Source organism: Sus scrofa, chromosome 14 (assembly GCF_000003025.6).
Source record: "Sus scrofa isolate TJ Tabasco breed Duroc chromosome 14, Sscrofa11.1, whole genome shotgun sequence".
Lineage (NCBI taxonomy): Eukaryota > Metazoa > Chordata > Mammalia > Artiodactyla > Suidae > Sus > Sus scrofa.
In genome coordinates, this window is record NC_010456.5 from 63,617,694 (window position 1) to 63,637,970 (window position 20,277).

General features: G+C 41.4%; 1 protein-coding gene across 1 annotated transcript in view; it reads right to left on the bottom strand.

Moving 5' to 3' along the window:
• Positions 1-20,277, bottom strand: part of ANK3 (ankyrin 3) — a 393,067-nt gene that overhangs the window by 201,540 nt on the left and 171,250 nt on the right. Inside the window, 1 exon segment of the mRNA XM_005671012.3 lies at positions 7,515-7,613. Coding sequence (XP_005671069.2) covers positions 7,515-7,613 — 99 coding nt within the window.

Sequence of the window (20,277 nt, forward strand, 5' to 3'; positions counted from 1 at the left end):
ATAGAAGTTCCCAGGCTAGAACTGTTGTGACACAGTGGGAGCTCCTTTTTAAAATTTTTTGAAATTATTTTTTCTACTTTCCCATCTTGGTCACATCACCTTAACATATGTAATCACCTGGGTCTTCATTGTAACTAATTATTCTTTTTAAAAAAGATTTTTAATGATTTTTTATTTATTTATTTATTTGTCTTTTTGCCACTTCTTGGGCCGCTCCCTCGGCAGATGGAGGTTCCCAGGCTAGGGTTCTAATTGGAGCTGCAGCCACCAGCCTGCGCCAGAGCCACAGCAACGCAGGATCTGAGCCACGTCTGCAACCTACACCACAGCTCACGGCAAGGCCGGGTCCTTAACCCACTGAGTAAGGCCAGGGATTGAACCTGCAACCTCATGGTTCCTAGTTGGATTATTAACCACTGAGCCATGATGGGAACTTCATGATTGTTTTTTTTAATTAGGAAATGTGAATACTCCCGCCACTTTTTTCAGCCACACACATGGCATATGGAAGTTCCCAGACCAGGGAGCAAGTTCAATCCACAGCTGCAACCTACACCACAGCTGTGGCAACAACGGATCCTTAACCCAGTGTACTAGGCTGGGGGCCAAACCAGCAACGACACAGAGACAAGCTGGATCATTAACCCACTATACCACAGCAGGATCTCTATTACTAATTATTCTAAAAGTTACAACATCCAGTGTCCTACCTGCTGGGAGAGCTTGTGAAATCACTGGGAACAACTCACCATCTGTACTGAGATGGAAACTAAGAGGATGAACTTTCCTCAGGTCATGATTTCACTTGCCAGTCACACTTAAGACTAGAGATCAGGCAGGAGGGTAAAAACAACTCACCCTCATCCTGCCACAATGGGAGCTCCTTTTTTAAATTTTTTGAAATTATTTTTTATTTTTTATTCTTTGGCTGCACTCGGCATGCAGAGGTTTCCAGCTGGTCAGATCAAGCTCAGATCCTACCTAAACTACTCTGACCACAATTCAAGTTGACTTCATTGATTGAAAGGACACTAATAGAGTTTTTGTTGTGGATTGGCAGGTTAAGAACTCAACTAATACCCAAGAGGATGCTGGTTTGATCCCTAGCCTAGCTCAGTTAAGGATTAAGGGTTAAGGATCCGGCAATGCTCCCAGGTGTAGTATAGGTCACAGATGTGGCTTGGATCCTGTGTTGCTGTGGCTGTGGTGTAGACCTGCGCTGCAGCTCTGATTCAGCCCCTAGCCTGGGAACTTCTATGTGCCACAAGCACAGCCTAAAAGAAAAAAAGGGGGGCGTTAAGAAGGCTGCTTTTATTTAATCAATTAATCAATTTATCAATTTATTTATTTTTGGCTGTGCCCCCAACATGCGAAACTCCTGGGCCAGGGATCGAACCCACATCACAGCTGTCCACCCTAGCCACAGCAGTGATGTCAGGTCCTTAACCCACTGAGCCACCTGGGAACTCCATGCTTTTAAACAGAATCCTTTATCAGGTCAGCAACACATGCAAGGAACAGGACCAGCAAACAAATTCCCTTGGAGTGTGCTGGCCCTCAAGGTGAAACCCAGAGCTGTCTTCCTGTCTGTCAACCTTCAGGATTTGTGTGTAGCATGTCTGATTACTGATGCAACAAGATAGCTACCAAAGTAGGAAACACCTGGCTGGAAGTACATGACAGAGTAGATAACAATATTTATTTCCCAAAGAGCTACTGGATTGGGTCACTAAAACTTGTATGTATAAATGATTCACTTTGCTGTACACCTGAAACTAGCATAACATTGTAAATCAACTACATTGCAATAAAATTTAATAAAAAAATAGAATGGATTGAAAGCAAGCAATAAGATGGTAGAAATAAGTCCAAATCTGTTAGTAATCACAATAAATGTAATAGAATTAAAAAAATCTTGCTTTCCATTTTTAGGCTTGTCCCCAGGGCTTTCTGACATTTTAACTGCCTCCCTACCTCCCACCCACATACCCAGTCAATACTCAGTTATTCCAGGGAGAGAGAAAGGAAGCTTTGATAGGGAGAACACAAAATAGTTGACATATTTGGGGTATGTGCCATGCTTTCTTCCATACGGTCTGCCAGGAATTCAGTCTGTGCCCAAGTGATATCCACCCCCCACCCTCCATGCAGGACAACAACAGAAGAATGACAGGCTTTTCTGTTCTCTGTTTCCCCAAGTCTCCTTCGTCCAAATGCCACTCATATAACCCAGAGGAAAGCAACTCCATGTGGAAACTGAATGGATGGTGAAAAGAAGCCTATATCGTATTTAAAGTAAGACAGCCCTGGAGTTCCCTGGTGGCTCAGTAGTAATGAACATGACTAGTATCCATGAGGACTTGGGTTTAATCCCTGGCCTTGCTTAGTGGGTTAAGGATACAGGGTTACCATGAACTGTGGTGTAGGTCAAAGATGCAGTTCAGATCCCCTGTTGCTGCGGCCATGGCAGAGGCCAGCAGCTGAAGTTTCCACTTGACCCTTAGCCTGGGTACTTTCATGTGCTGAGAGTGTGGCCCTAAAAAGTAGATAAAATGAATAAAATAAAATAAGATAAATAAAATTAAATAAAATAAAAGTGAGATAGCCTTGGAGTTGCCTGGTGGCTCAGTGGGTTAAGGACCCAGTATTGTTGCTTCTGTGGTGCCAGTTTGATCTCTGTCCTGGGAACTTCCCCATGCTGCTGGTGCAGTCAATCAATCAATCAATCAATGAAATAAGACAGCCTTTCCCAACAGGAAGGCAAAAGGGCATGGACACTAAGTGCATACTGAATTTGCCCATGTTCAGTACTCCTTATCTTTGATGGTTTTATCTATAAATTTTTATCCTGGCCCTCCTCTATGACCCTATGTGCACCTTTAAAATGGTGTCAGAGGAGTTCCCGTCGTGGCGAAGCGGTTAATGAATCTTACTAGGAACCATGAGGTTGCAGGTTCGATCCCTGGCCTTGCTCAGTGGGTTAAGGATCTGGTGTTGCTGTGAGCTGTGGTGTAGGTTGCAGACGTGGCTCAGATCCCGCATTGCTGTGGCTGTGGTGTAGGCCGGTGGCTACAGCTCGATTAGACCCCTAGCCTGGGAATCGCCATATGCCACGGGAGCGGCCCTAGAAAAGGCAATAAATAAATAAATAAATAAATAAATAAATAAATAAAAAAAACGGTGTCTGAATTTCCTATATACCTTGTCCTCTCACTGTACCAAATACACTTATCAAATAAAGTGTTTGTTAAGTAAGGCAAAATGACTGACAAGCAATTCTGCAGTTCTGGTGACTGGTGGTTGCATCAAGAGAGGGAGAAATAAGGTGATTCCCAATCCCCACACTCACTAACACTCCAGCTGGGTATCCAAGTATAGCTCTTCCAGCTTCTTTTCTGCCTAGCTCCACTGTCCTGGATCTGCCTGGGTCTTCACAAAAATTCTCCCTCTTCACCAGTGACCCCTTAGCTCTCTTGGTAACCAGATGGCCTAAGCAACGATTCCCTAACTTTTATCCTTTTTTTTTTTTCCTTTTCTAGGGCCGCTTCTGCAGCATATGGAGGTTCCCAGGCTAGGGGTCTAATTGGAGCTGTAGATCCCGGCCTACTCCAGAGCCACACCAACGCGGATCCGAGCCAAGTCTTTGACCTACACCACAGCTCATGGCAACGCTGGATCCTTAACCCACTGAGCAAGGACAGGGATCGACCCTCAACCTCATGGTTCCTAGTTGGATTCGATAACCACTGAGCCACTATGGGAATTCCCCTAACTTTTGTTCTTTACAAGTGCTTTCAACAGCAAGTACTCAGCAGAAAACGCTTGTCAGTTACTGATGATAGCTTCTTATCAAATGATGCCATGTCAATTCACTAAGACCCTCTTTTCTTTTCTTTCTTTTTTTTTTTTTTTTTTTGTCTTTTTGCCATTTCTTGGGCCGCTCCCACGGCATATGGAGGTTCCCAGGCTAGGGGTCTAATCAGAGCTGTAGCCGCCGGCCTACACCAGAGCCACAGCAACGCAGGATCTGAGCCGCGTCTGCGACCTACACCACAGCTCACGGCAACGCCGGAACCTTGACCCACTGAGCAAGGGCAGGGATCGAACCCGCAACCTCATGGTTCCTAGTCGGATTCGTTAACCACTGCGCCACGACGGGAACTCCAAGACCCTCTTTTCAATTGACTGCTCCAGACAGTCTTGTAGGGGTCAACCTTCAACTTCGTTCCTTCCTCCTTTCCAGAATGCTGGTTTCTTTGAGGTGAATACAGAGTTTTCAGGATTTAACAGTTACCAAGAAGAAGAAGTCTGTGTCTCCTGCTGGATTCTCATGGCTGGGCAGTCTCTGGGTCACAGTATAAAGGGGACAAACGACCCATCAGCTTCGTGAGAGTACAGCAAATGTCTTGTCATATTGCTCTATTACTCAACTGCATCTAGCCCATGGTAGGCACTTAATCATTTACTGGGTAAACACATGCAACGAATAATAAATGCAGTAGCGGGAGTTCCCACTGTGACTCAGTGGTAACGAACCCACATAGTATCCATGAGGACTCCAGTTCGATCCTTGGCCTTGCTCAGTGGGTTAAAGTATCCAGTGTTGCCGTGAGCTGTGGTGTAGGTCGCTGATGAGGTGTAGGCTGGCAGCTGCAGCTCCGATTTGACCCCTAGCCTGGGAATTCCATATGCTGTGAGTGCACCCCCCCCCAGAATAGATGGATAGATGGATGGATAGATAGATAGATAGATAGATAGATAGATAGATAGATAGATAGATAGATAGATAAATGCAGCAGTGAATCAAGGAACTACAGGAATCAAGTACCAGGCCAGTTTTAGAAAAAGGGAGATCAGGATTCCTGGAAAGGGGAAGCACAGGATTGCAAGCTGTACAAAGACAAAACAGGGAAAACGACCTTAAACACTTACATAGGAGGATGTTTATGGTGAGACCACATTTGGTTATCCTCACTCTTATGTGGAATGTTGAAAAAGAAAATCCCTGCTTATGGTCAAAAGGTACCAAGTTTCGGTTCTAAAATAAATAAGCCCTGAGGATGTCATGTGCAGTATAATGACTATAGTTAATAACACTGTATTATGTAGCTGAAAGTTGCTGGGAGAAGTATGCTTCAAAGTTCTCCTCACAAGGGAAAAAAAATGTTAACTATGTGTGGTGACAGCCATTAACTACAATTATTATGATGACCATTTCACAATATACACAAATATAAAATCAGTATGTTGTACACCTCAGACTAATACAATGTTATATGTCAATTATACTTCAGAAAAATAAATACTAAAGAAAAAAGGAAAATCCCTAGGTAGAAGTTTAATGTTAATTGGAGCTCAGAGTTGCACAGACATACCTCATTTTATTGTGCTTTGTTTTATGCTCATTGCAGATACTGCCTTTTTTTTTTTTTTTTTTTTCACAGCCCTACCCGTAGCATAGGGAAATTCCCAGGCTAGGGGTTGAATTGGAGCTGTAGCTGCCGGCCTACACCATGGCCACAGCAACACGGGATCAGAGCTGCATCCTCGACCTACATCACAGCTCATGGCAATGCCAGATCCTTAACCCACTGAGCGAGGCCAGGGATCGAACCCAAGTCCTCATGGACATTAGTTGGGCTTGTCACTACCAAGCCACAATGGGGATACACACATAATGCATTTTTTTTTATAAATTGAAAGTTTGTGGAAACCCTGTCAGGGAAGTCTATTGGGGCCATTTTTTCATTTTTCCGACAGTGTTTGCTTACTTTATGTCTCTGCATCACATTTTGGTAATTCCTGTACCACTTAAAACTTTCTCATTATGATTATACTTATTATGGTGATCTCTGGTCAGTGATTCTATGTTACTATTGCAAAAAGATATGACTTGCAAAATAGCATTTTTTAGTAATCAAGTATTTTTTAAATTAAATTATGTACACTTTAAAAGACAGAATGCTATTGCATGCTTAATAGACTACAGTATAGTGTAAACCTAACTTTTATATACCTGGGGAACCAAAAAATTCATGTAACCAGCTTAGTTGTGATATTCTCTATTGTGGTGGTCTGGAACTGAACCTGTGATATCTCTGAGGTGTACCTCTACTAGTAATGACTGAATGGTGCACACTCAGTTGTTTGAGAGTGTTCTTGGCCATGCCTGCAGCATTCACAAGTTCCCAGGCCAGGGACTAAACCTGTACCCAGTAGCAACCCAAGCCACTGCAGTGACAACACCAGATCCTTAACCCTCTGTGCCACAAGGGAACTCCTAGACTTTATATCTGGTCTACTTTATGCCAACGCAGTTTACAAACATTAGCTTGCTCATTGCAACAACCCTTCAAGGTGGCCGTTAATTTTCTTTATTTTCAGATAGAGAAATTATGTGCAGAAAGGTACATAGCTGACCTAAGTCAACTGGCTAATCTTACCCTCTGGGATTCCAACTTGATTCTAAGTTTCACTTCTCCTCGCCGCCGCCCCACGGACATAGTGATCACACTGAACAAGCAGCATGTCAAACACTGAGCTAGACTGATACGTGTTGAAAAAAGTTTTTTACATTGTGGTAAAAAACACATAATCACACATCTATAAGTACACTGCTCAGTAGTGGTAACATTTTCACATTGTTGCATAACATCTCTAGAACCTTATCTTGCAAAATTGAAACTCTATCTCATTTTCCTGTCCTCAGATTCCCAGACAATCACCTTTCTACTGCTGTTTCTATGATTTTGTCCACTCTAAATACCTCATCTATTGGAATCATCCAGTATTTGTGCTTTTGTGACTGGCTTCTTTCACTCGGCATAATGTCTTCAAGACTCATTCATGTTGTAGAATGTGACAGGATTTCCTTGTAAGGTTGACTAATATTGTGCTGTATGTATATCCCACATCGTCTTTATCCATTTATCTGTCTGGATATTTGGGCCGCTTCCACCTCTTGGCTACTGTGAACAATGCTGCAATAAATATGGTTGTGCAAGCTTGGCTTCAAGATACTTTCAGTGCTTTGGGGTGTATACCCTCAAGGAAAGTTGATGGAAAATATGCTAGTTCTAGTTTGTTTTTTGAGGAACCTCCAGACTGTTTTTCATAGTGGTTGTTGCATTTCACATTCCTACCAGCAGTGGGCAAAGGGAGACCAATTTGTTTTTAAATAGAACAACTGCCAGCCTTCGTCTCAAACTGGCCCAAGAGCTCTGCCTGCAGTATCAAGAGCGATTACATGCTTAAAATTTTAACTCGACTAAAACTCTAGACCTAGGCCTTAGTCTCTATAATGAAAGCCAGGAATGATTTAAACGTCTGTTAAAGACTTCTAAATATGGGTCATTATCCCATTTTAAGAGACATAAACTGAGCAGCCCTTTTTGAAAAGACTACAGAAATGAAATAAAGAGAAAGCCAGGACTGAACCAGCAATAAAGGTATCAGGAGAATTATTCCCGCTTCCTGAAAAGAAGTGTAAACACGTTCATGAGTTGTACCCTTACCCTTGTTTTGGCATCGATTTTAGCTCCTCGATCAAGTAATAGTTTCACCATATTGGCATTTCCTCTTTTTGATGCAACATGTAAAGGAGTGATGTCATTCTGTGGAAGAACAAAAAAAAAAAAAGCACAGTTTTATTATCTCTCTCTCTCTCTTTTTTTTCTTTCAGCCAGGTTCACAGAATGCAGAAGTTCCCAGTCCAGGGATCGAACCCTAGCCGCCGCAGTGACCTGAACCACAGCAATGACAATGCAGGTCCTTAAGCTGCTGAGCCACCAGGGAACTCAGTTTTATTATCTTGAGTTCAACAGAAACACTGCTTCATAAAACTTCCCCAACACGTTCTCAGGCTTTTTTTTTTTTTTTTTTTTTTTTTTTTTTTTTTTTTTTAATCCATTGTGAACAGAATGTTTCCCAGCATGTCTCTGTGTTAGGACTTTCACTCAGGAGGAGATCCAAAAGAAGGATGAATGTTAAGGGATACACTCTGTGGGGTAGGATCCAATTTTATTTCACTTGACTGATGGACGAAATGGTGATTGTTTTTGTCCTAACATTCTGTGCCTTTAAGTCACTGCGTTTCCCTATAAATGTGTCTAATGCACTCTGGCTACTGCGTGGTTGCCTAAGTGGCCGATGAGTCAGCTGAGACTTGGTGAAAGGAGTGTCATGTTACTCAGAGCCTGCTCTGGGTCATCTGAGTATAAGCTGTCACAGAGATTCAAGAGTAACTCAAACTGGGCAATTTGTCACTGCTCTACATGGTCACAGGGCTTCCCATGCATGCTGGGCTAAAATATGTTCACAGGCATTTATTAGCATCTCACAAAAAATGACTGTGATGATTTTTTTTTTCCAACTACTTCTGAGGAACAGACATACTGTCAGGACAATCTGATACTCCAATCATGGTCCCTTCAACACCATCCTTTTTTTCCTCCAAGTATCTTACAGGTGCTGTGATTCTTTCCAGGCTGTGAAGAAAATATATGTATAGAATGAAAACATTCTCTATTTTGCATCCTTATTCTTTTTTTTTTTTTTTTTTGGTAATGTAGTAGAAGTGGATTGCTTTAAACATTAATTTTTCAGTATAGCAGAAAAAGGAAGCTAAACCACTAGCCAAAGAGAACATCTATCTGCTCCTAAAGAATCAAGAACCTGATTCAATGTTTAGAAACACACATACTTAAATTTTGGTTGAATTGATCAATTTCAATGTGTCATCTGGTTTGAAACCCAAAATGTGAGACGTAAGGAGATATTAACATATTATGGGTCGTGAAGACCTCAGTTACACGGTCCTTCCAAACTCAGGAGATGTTGGGCATCCTTCTGCCAAAACAATAGCTCCCTATTCTTGTGTAGTAACAATATGAGTTTAAGGCTTGCAGTTCACAAAAGTCAATTACATGATAAATGAACAACACTTATAAGGGGTTACATTTTTGTCATGTGACAGCAAATACAACATAAAAGCTATCAAGTTTTGGAGTTCCTGTTGTGGTTCAGTGGATTAAGAACTCAACATAGTCTCTGTGAGGACACAGGTTCAATCCCTGGTCTTGCTCAGTGGGTTTAGGATCTGGCATTGCTGTAAGCTGCAGTGTAGGTTGCAGATGTGGCTTGGATCCCCCATTGCTGTGGCTGTGGTGTAGGCCTCAGCTGCCATTCAGATTTAGTCCCCAGCCCAGGAACTTCCATATGCCACAGGAGCAGCTGTTAAAAAAATAATAATAATAATAAACTGGGTAATTTATTATGTAAAGTTTGCTACATTCTGGATTTGGCTGATTGCACCCTCATGGAGTGTTAGCACATTCTTTTCGTATTTTCTATAAACTTTTCTACTTAGATACTTTTAGTAGTGACTACATTACCACATTCTTGCATCTGAACAACTTTTGTCTCATTATTCTTGGGTGCCAAAGTACAACTCAGTTCAATAATAGTTTATTAAGCGAAAGGAGAAAAAGATCCAAGCAAAACAAATGTGTGTTAGTGAGGCTGGTGGCGAGTAGACAGGACTAAATAGCTCTAGACCAACCGGTATGCATACTTTTTCTGCCATGAGGATGCAATCAGCCAAATTCAGATATCAAACATTTCTGGCTTTTCAGGCTGCACAATCTCCATTGCAATTCACCAGCACTGCCTTGATAAAGCAGCCTCACACAATATGCACAGAAATGGGAGTGGTTGGGAGTTCCCACTGTGGCACAGTGGGTTAAGAATTCAACTGCAGTGGCTAGTGTTGCTGCAGAGGTGTGGGTTTGATCCCTGGCCTGGTGCAGTAGGTTAAAGGATCTGGCATTGCCATAGCTGTGGCATAGGTTGCAGCTGTGGCTCAGACTCAATCCCTGGCCCAGGAACTTCCATATGCTGCAGGTATGACCATTAAAAAAAAAAAAAAAAAAAAAAAAAAAAAAGAAAGAAAAAGAAGAAAAGAAACAGAAGAAACAGGAGTGGTGGTGTTCCAGTAAAACTATTTACAGAAACGGCTGGTGTGCTGGATTTGGTGAGTAAGCAATAGTTGATTGACCTCCACTTCAGACCCATTGGCTTGTGGCTGAAGGTTTCAACCATGTGCTACAGATTATAGAAGAGGAAATCAAATTATAGGCTGTGCATTGTGTATGCTTTGGCCTACTTTGGTGTGGACACTTTGGGGTGTAAAGGAAAGCTGGAGGAAAGAAACTTCCTGATGACTTTTTGACTGTCTAGCTTGCCTCTTTGTCTGAGTGCAAGTGTATAACTGACCCAAACAGCACCACGGATGAATTCTAGACCTGAGGCAGATGGAGCGTCAGGATAGGCCTAGAGGAAAGGTGGTCTAACAGGAGAGCTTTCTTGAGCTCAGGGTCCTATATGGCATGGAGACCTCATTACTCCCCAACGTGTCAGGGCTGACATGCTATTTCCCTTTAAAAATGTGCCTTTGCCCTGGTGTAGAAGAACTTAATTAACCTTTATCACAAGTGGGATAATTTTAGTGAGAGGAAGAGCTCTCTTTCTAATTGTGGCCTCTTCCATATTCATGTGCTCTCATACGGTGATGCGAGGATGTCAAAAGGGTGTCTTGAAATTTGAACTCCCACGTTTTTCTACACTTCTCTGACCCCTTCTAGAGGGATACTTTCTATTTCTAGAGTGCTTTAGAAAATGCTGTACGTTACTTACATAATTTCATTTTACCTTCACAACAATCTGCTGAAATAAGATCCATAACTTTTTTTTTTTGTCTTTTTTAAGCTATTTCTTGGGCCTCTCCCGCGGCATATGGAGGTTCCCAGGCTAGGGGTCGAATCGGAGCTGTAGCCACCGGCCTACGCCAGAGCTCACAGCAACGTGGGATCCGAGCTGTGTCTGCAACCTACACCACAGCTCACGGCAATGCCGGATCGTTAACCCACTGAGCAAGGGCAGGGACAGAACCCGCAACCTCATGGTTCCTAGTCGGATTTGTTAACCACTGTGCCACGACGGAAACTCCAAGATCCATATCATTAATCCCATGTGAGTGATAAATAAACTGAGGAACAGACCTGGTAAGTAATTTGTGTATTAATAAGAGACAGCTAATTAGAGACAGAATTAGCAGCAGAATTCAGTTTTCTAGATGCTCGGAGTGGGGAGGGGGTGTGTGTGGTATTTTCAGGCAGGGATCAGAAAGGCTCTGCCTGAAGACTATTGCGTCTTATCTCTGTCAAAAGGGGCTGAACAGGTAGTGACTGCTTCCGTCAATTAAGAACAAGTTAGGAGTTCCCGTCATGGCGCAGTGGTTAACGAAACCGACTAGGAACCATGAAGTGGCGGGTTCGATCCCTGGCCTTGCTCAGTGGGTTAAGGATCTGGCATTGCCGTGAGCTGTGGTGTAGGTTGCAGACATGGCTCAGATCCCGCGTTGCTGTGGCTGTGGCGTAGGCCGGTGGCCACAGCTCCGATTAAACCCCTAGCCTGGGAACCTCCATATGCTGCAGGAGCCCTAGAAAAGGCAAAAAGGCAAAAAGACAAAAAAAAAAAAAAAAAAAAAAAAAAGAACAAGTCAAAAGGAAAGCGAGGCCTTGGGACTAGTCCATGGGACATTTCTATTTAGATTCCTCAGGGTTTTTTTTTTTTTGTTTTTTGTTTTTCTCTTTTTAGGACCTCACCCATGGCATATGGAAGTTCCCAGGCTAGAGGTCAAATCAGAGCTGTAGCCACTGGCCTATGCCACAGCCACAACAATGCAGGGTCCAAGCTGCAGCTTATGGCAACATCAGATCCTTAAGCCACTGAGCAAGGCCAGGGATCAACCCCACGTCCTCATGGATACTAGCTGGGTTCGTTACTGCTGAGCCACAATGGGAACTCCCTAGATTCCTCAGTTAACCAATAAAAAACTTATATGCCCTATCATGCACAAGGCCCAGTGCTTTTCCATTTCCATACTTCATTTCCATGATACCAGAGCCACAAAACAATGCAACTCCAACAAATTCAAAGAGTCCAAGGATGTTAAAGCCAAGAAGGCTTGTTTCAGAGACCCTCCTTAGCTGCTTGGAAAATGGAAATTTGTGCCTGCTTTCTGGGTTGCAGTTCATTAGGATATAGGAAGAGGCCTTCAAATCTGTAACCACAGATATGAGGCAGAGATTGGCTTGCACAGAAGAAAGGGCAGAAAGGCTCAGAGAGACCAGGACTGGAGGCCTCCTCATGCTTCCTCATTGGAGCAGATCCAGAATGAAGGACCCCTCAGTCCCAGCAGGAGCCCAGCCTAAGGTGGAGCAAGCTTGGTGAGTGGTGATTCTGTGCTCAAGGCGTGCAGTGACAGCTGAGGGGGCAACACAACAACCTGGGAAAATCTCTGACTCCCTGACCCTCTACCCACCCAACCTGGCCCTCAGCAGAAGGTCACGCAGAGCCCCCTAGAGAATGTGAAGCTGGAGGCACCAACAACATGGAAACTCAGCTGGAAGTTGACCATCCAGACTTTTGAAAGAGGAAGGTTAGACCTTCAGGAATTTTATCAGCTTAGTGTTAAATACAGCCATTAGTAAAAGACGATAATGATAAAAAAAAAAAAAATTTCAGTGGCACTTATAATTTAAGAGATTTGGGAAAATTATTTTGTTCTAATCAATGTACTACTTACACATTTTATTTAATAACCCCAGCAATGTTTGCTACCAAAAAATAATAAAACCTGGCACAACATTGTAAGTCAACTATACTCCATTAAAATAAAAATAAAAGAAAATATTATCTTCCATCATGTTCTATCCCAAGAGACCAGATATATGTCCCTGTGCTGTACAGCAGGACCTCACTGCTTATCCACTCTAAATGTAATAGTTTGCATCTACTAAACCCCAAACTCCCAGTCCATCCCACTTCCTCCCCTCTCCTTGGCAACCACAAGTCTGTCCTCTATGTCTGTGAGTCTGTTTCTGTTTTGTAGATAGGTTCATTTGTGCCATATTTTACATTCTACAAAAGAAAGAATGTATATATTTATGTATGACTGGGTCACTATGTGTATAGCAGAAATTGACACAACACCGTAAATCATCATACTCTAATAAAGAGTAATAATATATAAAAAAAAAAAACAAAAAGTAGGTTTCTGCAATAAACAAACAAACATGTGGGATAGAGAAACAAAAACAAAAACAAAAACAATACAACCAACCAGCTCTGGACCCACCTGGCTCAACTGTCCACATTTACAGCCTGATGGAAGAAGAGCTACGGACCTTTCCAGGCAAGAATATAATTTCCCTCAGTTTTTATGGTGTGTCAGCTTCTAGCTAGTGAAATAGGTGAGTAGCAGGCATCTAAAATTAGGGGGTTTCAGTCAAATGGAAACACTTGATAAGCAAACCACACCATCAGAAATGAAGCCTGCTTTGACAGGCTCATCAGTGGACTTCACACAGCTGTGGAGGGAATCAGTGAGCTTAAGGACATACCCATATAAATGATCCAAACTGAAACACAAATTTAAAAAAGAATGGAAAGAAAGAACAGAACACCCAAGCAAGAGCTGTGGGACAATATAAAATATCTGACTGGAGTCACATAAAGAGAAGAGAGGAAACAGGGCAGAAGAAGTATTTCAAGAGATCATGGCCAAGAATTCACTCACAATAATGAAATACATGAAACTACATATCCAAGAAGCCTCAAGGACATCAAACAAGGTAAGTAATACACAAGTGAACTCCAAGATAGGACACATCAGTCCAATGCTGAAAATGAAAGATAAAGGAAAAATCTTGAATTTAGCCAAAGAAAAAAGAAAATTGGACAGATTTCATATAGAGAAAAATGACAATAATTATAGCATCAAAAATTATGCTATGGAGAGAGCAAACTGGAATCTTTAAAAACTGAAAATAAACACCTGTCAAATGAGAATAGAGATGACAAAAGTGAAAGTAAATACAAAAGATAATTGTAAAAGATAAAGCAAAAACGGTAACAATGAATTATAGGGTTTAAAATATATGCAAAAGTAAGATGCATATTTTACAACAACTATAGGTAGATGGATGGGAGGAAAGAACTGGAATTATCCTATAATCAGAGGTCTCCACTATAGGTAAAGTGATAGAACATTTGAAGGTAGATTGTGGTAAGAACACAGGAAATACATGCTATTAGATTAACAAGAAAGATACAAAACAGTATAAAAATTATGCTCCCATTTTTATATATTTATATATTAATGTACAAAATTCATATACATTCTAAGACATCTGTAGAGATAGTGATCCAAATGTTAATAATCTATCCTTGGTGGTGAAATTATAGATGATTTTTAAAATTTTATGGCTGCATCCATAGCATATGGAAGTTCTCGAGGCCAGGGATTGTATCGGAATCAAAACTTTAACCTACATCACAGCTGAGGCAACACTAGATCCTTAACCTACTGCACCAGGCCAGGGATTGAACCCACACCTCTTCAGTGACCTGAGCTGTTGCAGTTGGGTTCTTAGCCCACTGTGCCACAGGGGGAACTCCTACAGATGATTTTTTTTTTTAACTTCATACTTTTCTAAAAAATGTCTCCTCTGTCCTTTTTAGAGTAAAATGTACAGTGTAAACAATGCACAGTGAAAAAATGGTTGTATTTCTTTTTCAATGTGGCCCATTTTGCATATTACCCCTCCCCCCATCTCTGTCTCAGCTCCCAACCTGGACTCTTCACTCTGATGGCCACAGAGGGGTTTTACCTGCTAATGAACTTTGCTAGTATTTGAACTTGGAAGGAATATGTTAAGCCTGGAGATACTCTGAAGGTAAATATATACTACTAATTTTCCCCATTAATATAGAAAATTAAATATGCTTGGAGTTAAAGGTCTATATGTTCTTTCTAAAAATAAACCTGAATTAAAACAGGTATAAACATAAATTCAACCTAGAATGTAGAAGCAGATCTGAATTTAGTGCAAACAAAAGCAAATAGTATTCTCATTTTGCATAAATTAGCTTATTAATAGAGTATTTTTTTCCTTGTAACAAAGGTTTAACACTTCAGAATATATTAGCATTTTATAAGTGTTTGTTTGCTTGTTTTTTAAACCAAGGAAGACCTCTGAGTTCATTCAGTCTAATCACTTATTTTTAGCCAAGGATAAGATCCAGAGAGGTTACGTGATTTGCTTAGAATCACAGAGCCTAAGGTTTAGTCAAAACCGTGGATTTCCCAATTCCCAGGAATTCCCCCCTCCTTCCATTTCACTAAGCTCCTTGGGCTTTTTTTTTTTTTTTTTTTTTTGCTGTTTCTTTGGGCCGCTCCTGCGGCATATGGAGCTTCAGAGGCCAGGGGTCGAATCGGAGCTGCAGCCACAGCAACGCGGGATCGGGATCTGAGGCGCCTCCGCAACCTACACCACAGCTCACCGCAACGCGGATCATTAATCCACTGAGCAAAGGCAGGGACCTAACCCGCAACCTCATGGTTCCCAGTCGGATTCGCCAACCACTGCGCCACTACGGGAACTCGTGGGCTTATTTTTGTTTTTGTTTATTTTTTGGTTGCACCTGTGGCATGCAGAAGTTCCTGGGCCGGGGATCAAACCCGTGCCATTGCAGGGGAAACCAGGTGAGCTACCAGGCAACTCCCATGGGCTTATTTTTAAGACCACTAGTTTCCTTTCTAGCACAACTGCATCTTAACTTTTCTATCAATTTATTCAGTGAAACAATTATTCACTCTAAAAAACTGAAAATGTAAGTCTTCTTTTCTCTGGTATTTACTTCTCAAAATTGTCTGTAAAAATACTTATACAGCCCAAGCTGTGGGATGGAAATCCTGTGAAATCAGATTGTTATGATCATTATACAACTACAGATGTGATAAATACATTTGAATAATTAAAAAAAAACTTATACAAACATTAATGGGATCTGGGTTAAGTATTCAGAATTTTGACTGAACGAAATTACAGCACTCAGCAGGTTTAATTCTCTTAAATTTCTGGGCCCATTACCTAATTAACTACTTAACAAAACAGCATGGACCACTGCCATATCCCTTAATGTATGGATTTGTCTTTTCACTGTAGTATGATTTCTAGCACTCTGTTCTTATATGCTAATTTTCTTCCATCTTGATTTTCCACAAAGACTTCACCTATTACCTACACTTTTTTTTTTTTTTTTTCTTTTTACAGTCGAACCTGAGGCATATAGAAGTTCCTAGACTAGGGGGAGAATTGGAGGTACAGCTGAGGCCTACATCACAGCCACAGCAACAATGGATCTGAGCCACATCTGTGACCTATGTCAAACTTGCAGCAATGCCAATCCTTAACCACTCAGCCAAGGCTAGGGATTGAACCTCCATCCTTATAGAGACAATATCAGGTCCTTAACCTGCTAAGCCACAATGGGAACTCCTTGCCTACATTTCTTCTTTTTTTTTTGCTTTTTTTTTTTTTTTTTTTTTGCTTTTTAGGACCACTCCCGAAGCATGTGGACATTCCCAGGCTAGGGGTCGAATCAGAGCTACAGCTGCTGGCCTACACCACAGCCACAGCAACTTGTGATCCGAGCCATGTCTGTGACCTACACCACAGTACATGGCACTGCGAGATCCCTAATCCACTGTGCGAGGCCAGGGATCGAACCCACATCCTCATGTTTCCTAGTTGGGTTCGTTAACCACTGAGCCACAAAGGGAACTCCCTTACCTACACTTCTTAAAGGCACCAATCACTGATGTTAAGAAGTTTAAAAAAAAAAAATCGCAATTTAGAAGAACAGGTTTTGCCTTCCATTTTGGGAAAAAAGAAGCATAATCATCAAAACAAGCTCTCTCAGCATTTCTACAAATTCAATATATTTCTTTATAATGTCATCATATCCCTTGACAAGAATACATATTGAATTATGTTCAACTATATTTTATACTATATAATGATCCCTGTTGACATTAAGATGTTTCAACTCCAAAAATAAAGATTAAATTTCAGAACACTGTAAACCAACTATGATGGAAAAAATAAAAATCATTAAAAAAAGATGAAATTTATTGTGTTTCTTAAATTATAAGACCAGCTTAGATGATTTTTTAATAATGAGTCTGGGGTGGGAAATGCTATCTTGGTTCTAATTTGATTTTAATCCCATTTCTTAGTGTAGCCCCAGTAGAAAACTCACTTCATTGAGAATGAGAAGATTGGGCCCTAATTCTCATTCTTCCAAACCCAACTTCCTTTTTTTGTTTTTGTTTTTTCCCCTTTTTATGGCCAAATCTGCAGCATATGGAAGTTCCCTTGCTAGGGGTTGAATCAGCAGCTGCGACCTATGCCACAGCCATGGCAACACTGGATCCTTAGCTCATTGAGTGAGGCCAGGGATCAAATTCACATCTTTATGGACACTAGCTGGGTTCTTAACCCAATGAGCCACAATGGGAACTCCCACACCCAACATCCTGATAGGTGATATTGAGAATGTGCCTAATCCTCTATGGATTATATTCTCACCTGTATTATGGACCTAATACTTCAGTGCCTCCATCACAGGACTGCCAAGGGGATGGATAGCTCATGTGGAAAGGGGAAAGGAAGCTCCCAGGAATTCTGTATCTCTGATCTCATTTAACCCACACAACAACCCTTGTAAGAGGTACTTTTTTTTTTCTCTTTATGTTACAGATGAGGAAACTAAAATTCAAACACATCAAAACAACTTGCCAAAGGTCACAAAGCTGCCATAATTTGACTCTAAAGTTCATGTCTCTTTGTCTAGACTAGACCATGCTGCTCGTGCACTTTTTTTTTTTTTTTTTTTTTTTTTTTTAGGGCCACATCCACAGCATCTGGAAGTTCTTGGGCCAGAGATTGAATCTGAGCCTCAGCCGTGATCTACATCACAGCTGTAGATCCTTTAATCTATTGCACTGGGCTGGGGATGGAACCCAAGCCTCCGCAGTGACCCGAGGCACTGCAGTCGTATTCTTAACACACTGTGCTACAGCGGGAACTCTGCCCCTGTACTTCTAATTAATATGAACACAGAACAAATTCTTATTACTAGAGCATTTCTGGAGCACCTAACAATGTACAAAGAAATAGCATGTATCGTGGTCAGGTCGTGCAGTAGTTAAAAGCTAATATTCTAGAGTGAGGCTGGGTAAGTTCAATTCCAGGCCTGCTGCACACCAGGTACATAAACTTAGACAAGTTTATTTCATCTCTCTGAATCCTCAAAATTAGTCTCATAATAATACCTATATTATAGAATTGTCATGAGCATTACATGAGTTAATAAGCATAGCGTCTTAAGAATGGTGCTTGGCATTTAGTAAACACCACAAAAGTGTCAAGTATTACTATTCTCTATTGTTTATCATGTAGACATTTAAAAACATATAAATTGATCACATCTCACAAAGATATCATGAAATAGTTTGTGTAGAAAAGACACATGGACCTGAAGTAACTTGTGAACTCTAAGAAGGAGTGAAAGTTGGTGGTTGTTAGGATGGATGCAAAAGGTGTTAGAGCAGCACAGCCAAGTCTGTGAAACTTCAGAAGGCCCCTGGCTGAGCTAAGTAGCGACAGAGAGGAAGGGGAGCCGGGGCTGGCTGAACACAATCCATACATATGGTGCATAAACTGGTATGTGAAAGAACGCCATGGAAACACTCAGTGTGACTATTTCTAAGCAGGGACCTGGAAGAAACCGCGCCCTCTGCTGGGATATGGTGGAATTGCAGGCTTATTTCTTTTAATCCTCACTGAAAAACCCAGCTGAGTAGCAGCCAAATTCCTTTAGGAAATAGCCACCAAGGAGTTCCGTCATGGCTCAGTGGTTAACGAATCCGACCACAAACCATGAGGTTGTGGGTTCGATCCCTGGCCTTGCTCATCGGGTTAAGGATCCGGCATTGTCGTGAGCTGTGGTGTAGGTCACAGATGCAGCTTGGATCCCGCGTTGCTGTGGCTCTGGTGTAGGCCGGCGGCTACAGCTCTGATTAGACCCCTAGCTGGGAACCTCCATATGCTGCAGAAGCAGCCCTAGAAATGGCAAAAAGACAAAAAAAAAAAAAAAAAAAAAAAAAAAAAAAGGAAATAGTCACCAAAGCAAGAACAATTTCTGCCACTCCCCAAAGTGAATTCAGGGCCATTTGCTACCTCACTGTGACAACCGGAAACTTTTCATTCCATGTAGATATATAAAGGGCAGCTGATTACTCATCTCCTCCAACTCCTCATCGCGCTCTCTTTTTCTTGAGAAATGTCATGGGAGGTTAATACTAAGCAAAAGAGTGAGTTCTATAACTCAAAATCTTCGAGATAAATAAGACACCATGACTCTCTTAGTTTAGCTCCTTGATATGGTTTCAGTTGAATACAAATTTTAAAACAATGAAATGCTAAGTGGAGAGGGAATCTGGATTCTTCTGCTAATTCTTCCATTCGCCCAATCATTTTTACCTCTAAATTACTCCTATGATTAACAAAACTCAAAGAAGCAAAACATGTCAGAAGATGAAGATTTCAATGTGTTAATGATCTGCATGTAAAACACACATTTTAAGATTTGCATGTTTTCTCATTCTATCCTCTTCCACTTCATCTCTTTTCCTAGTGTAAACAGCAACAGAAAAATGATTAGCAAATGGTTCGCAGAGAAAGCATGAAGACATTTAAGCAAGGCTTACCAGCATCCTTGTTGCCCCCACAGATGTGTATCTTTTAAAAAGTCTTTTGGCTTCTGAGAAAAGTAGGTGAAGGAGATGAGAGTTTACTACCCCAACATACATCACTTTGGCACAAGAATTGTTTTGTGCTCTCTGTTCTGCTCCTTTCTGACTAAAAACAGGGCATAAATTTCCCTTTGTAAAGGTGTCTCCTCTCCCTAGCCAGGAAGAGGAGGATGCCTCTTAATCAAAGGAGAAGGCTTGGGTTTAATCTGCATAACAAAGCTTACTAAACTATCCTTTTCGCTGAGTTCCCCACCCCCTCATATGTTTACCTTCCCACAATTGACCACCTCTGGAAGCCCAGACCCACTTTCCTTTGTCTTGTCACTTTCCCACAAATTTATCAACCATTAGGAAATGGTATATAATCCTCCAGGATTTAACTGCCTCTTTGGGTCTTCACTTCTTTTCTCGAATGGCCTCTGTTTGCATATTTAAACCGTTCTCTTGTTCATCTGTCTTTTGCCCATTTAATTTGCAGAACCCCAGTAACTAAACCGGAGAGAGTACAGGAAAATTTTTTTCTCCTTCTCCAAGGTTATATGTGCTAATCTCCA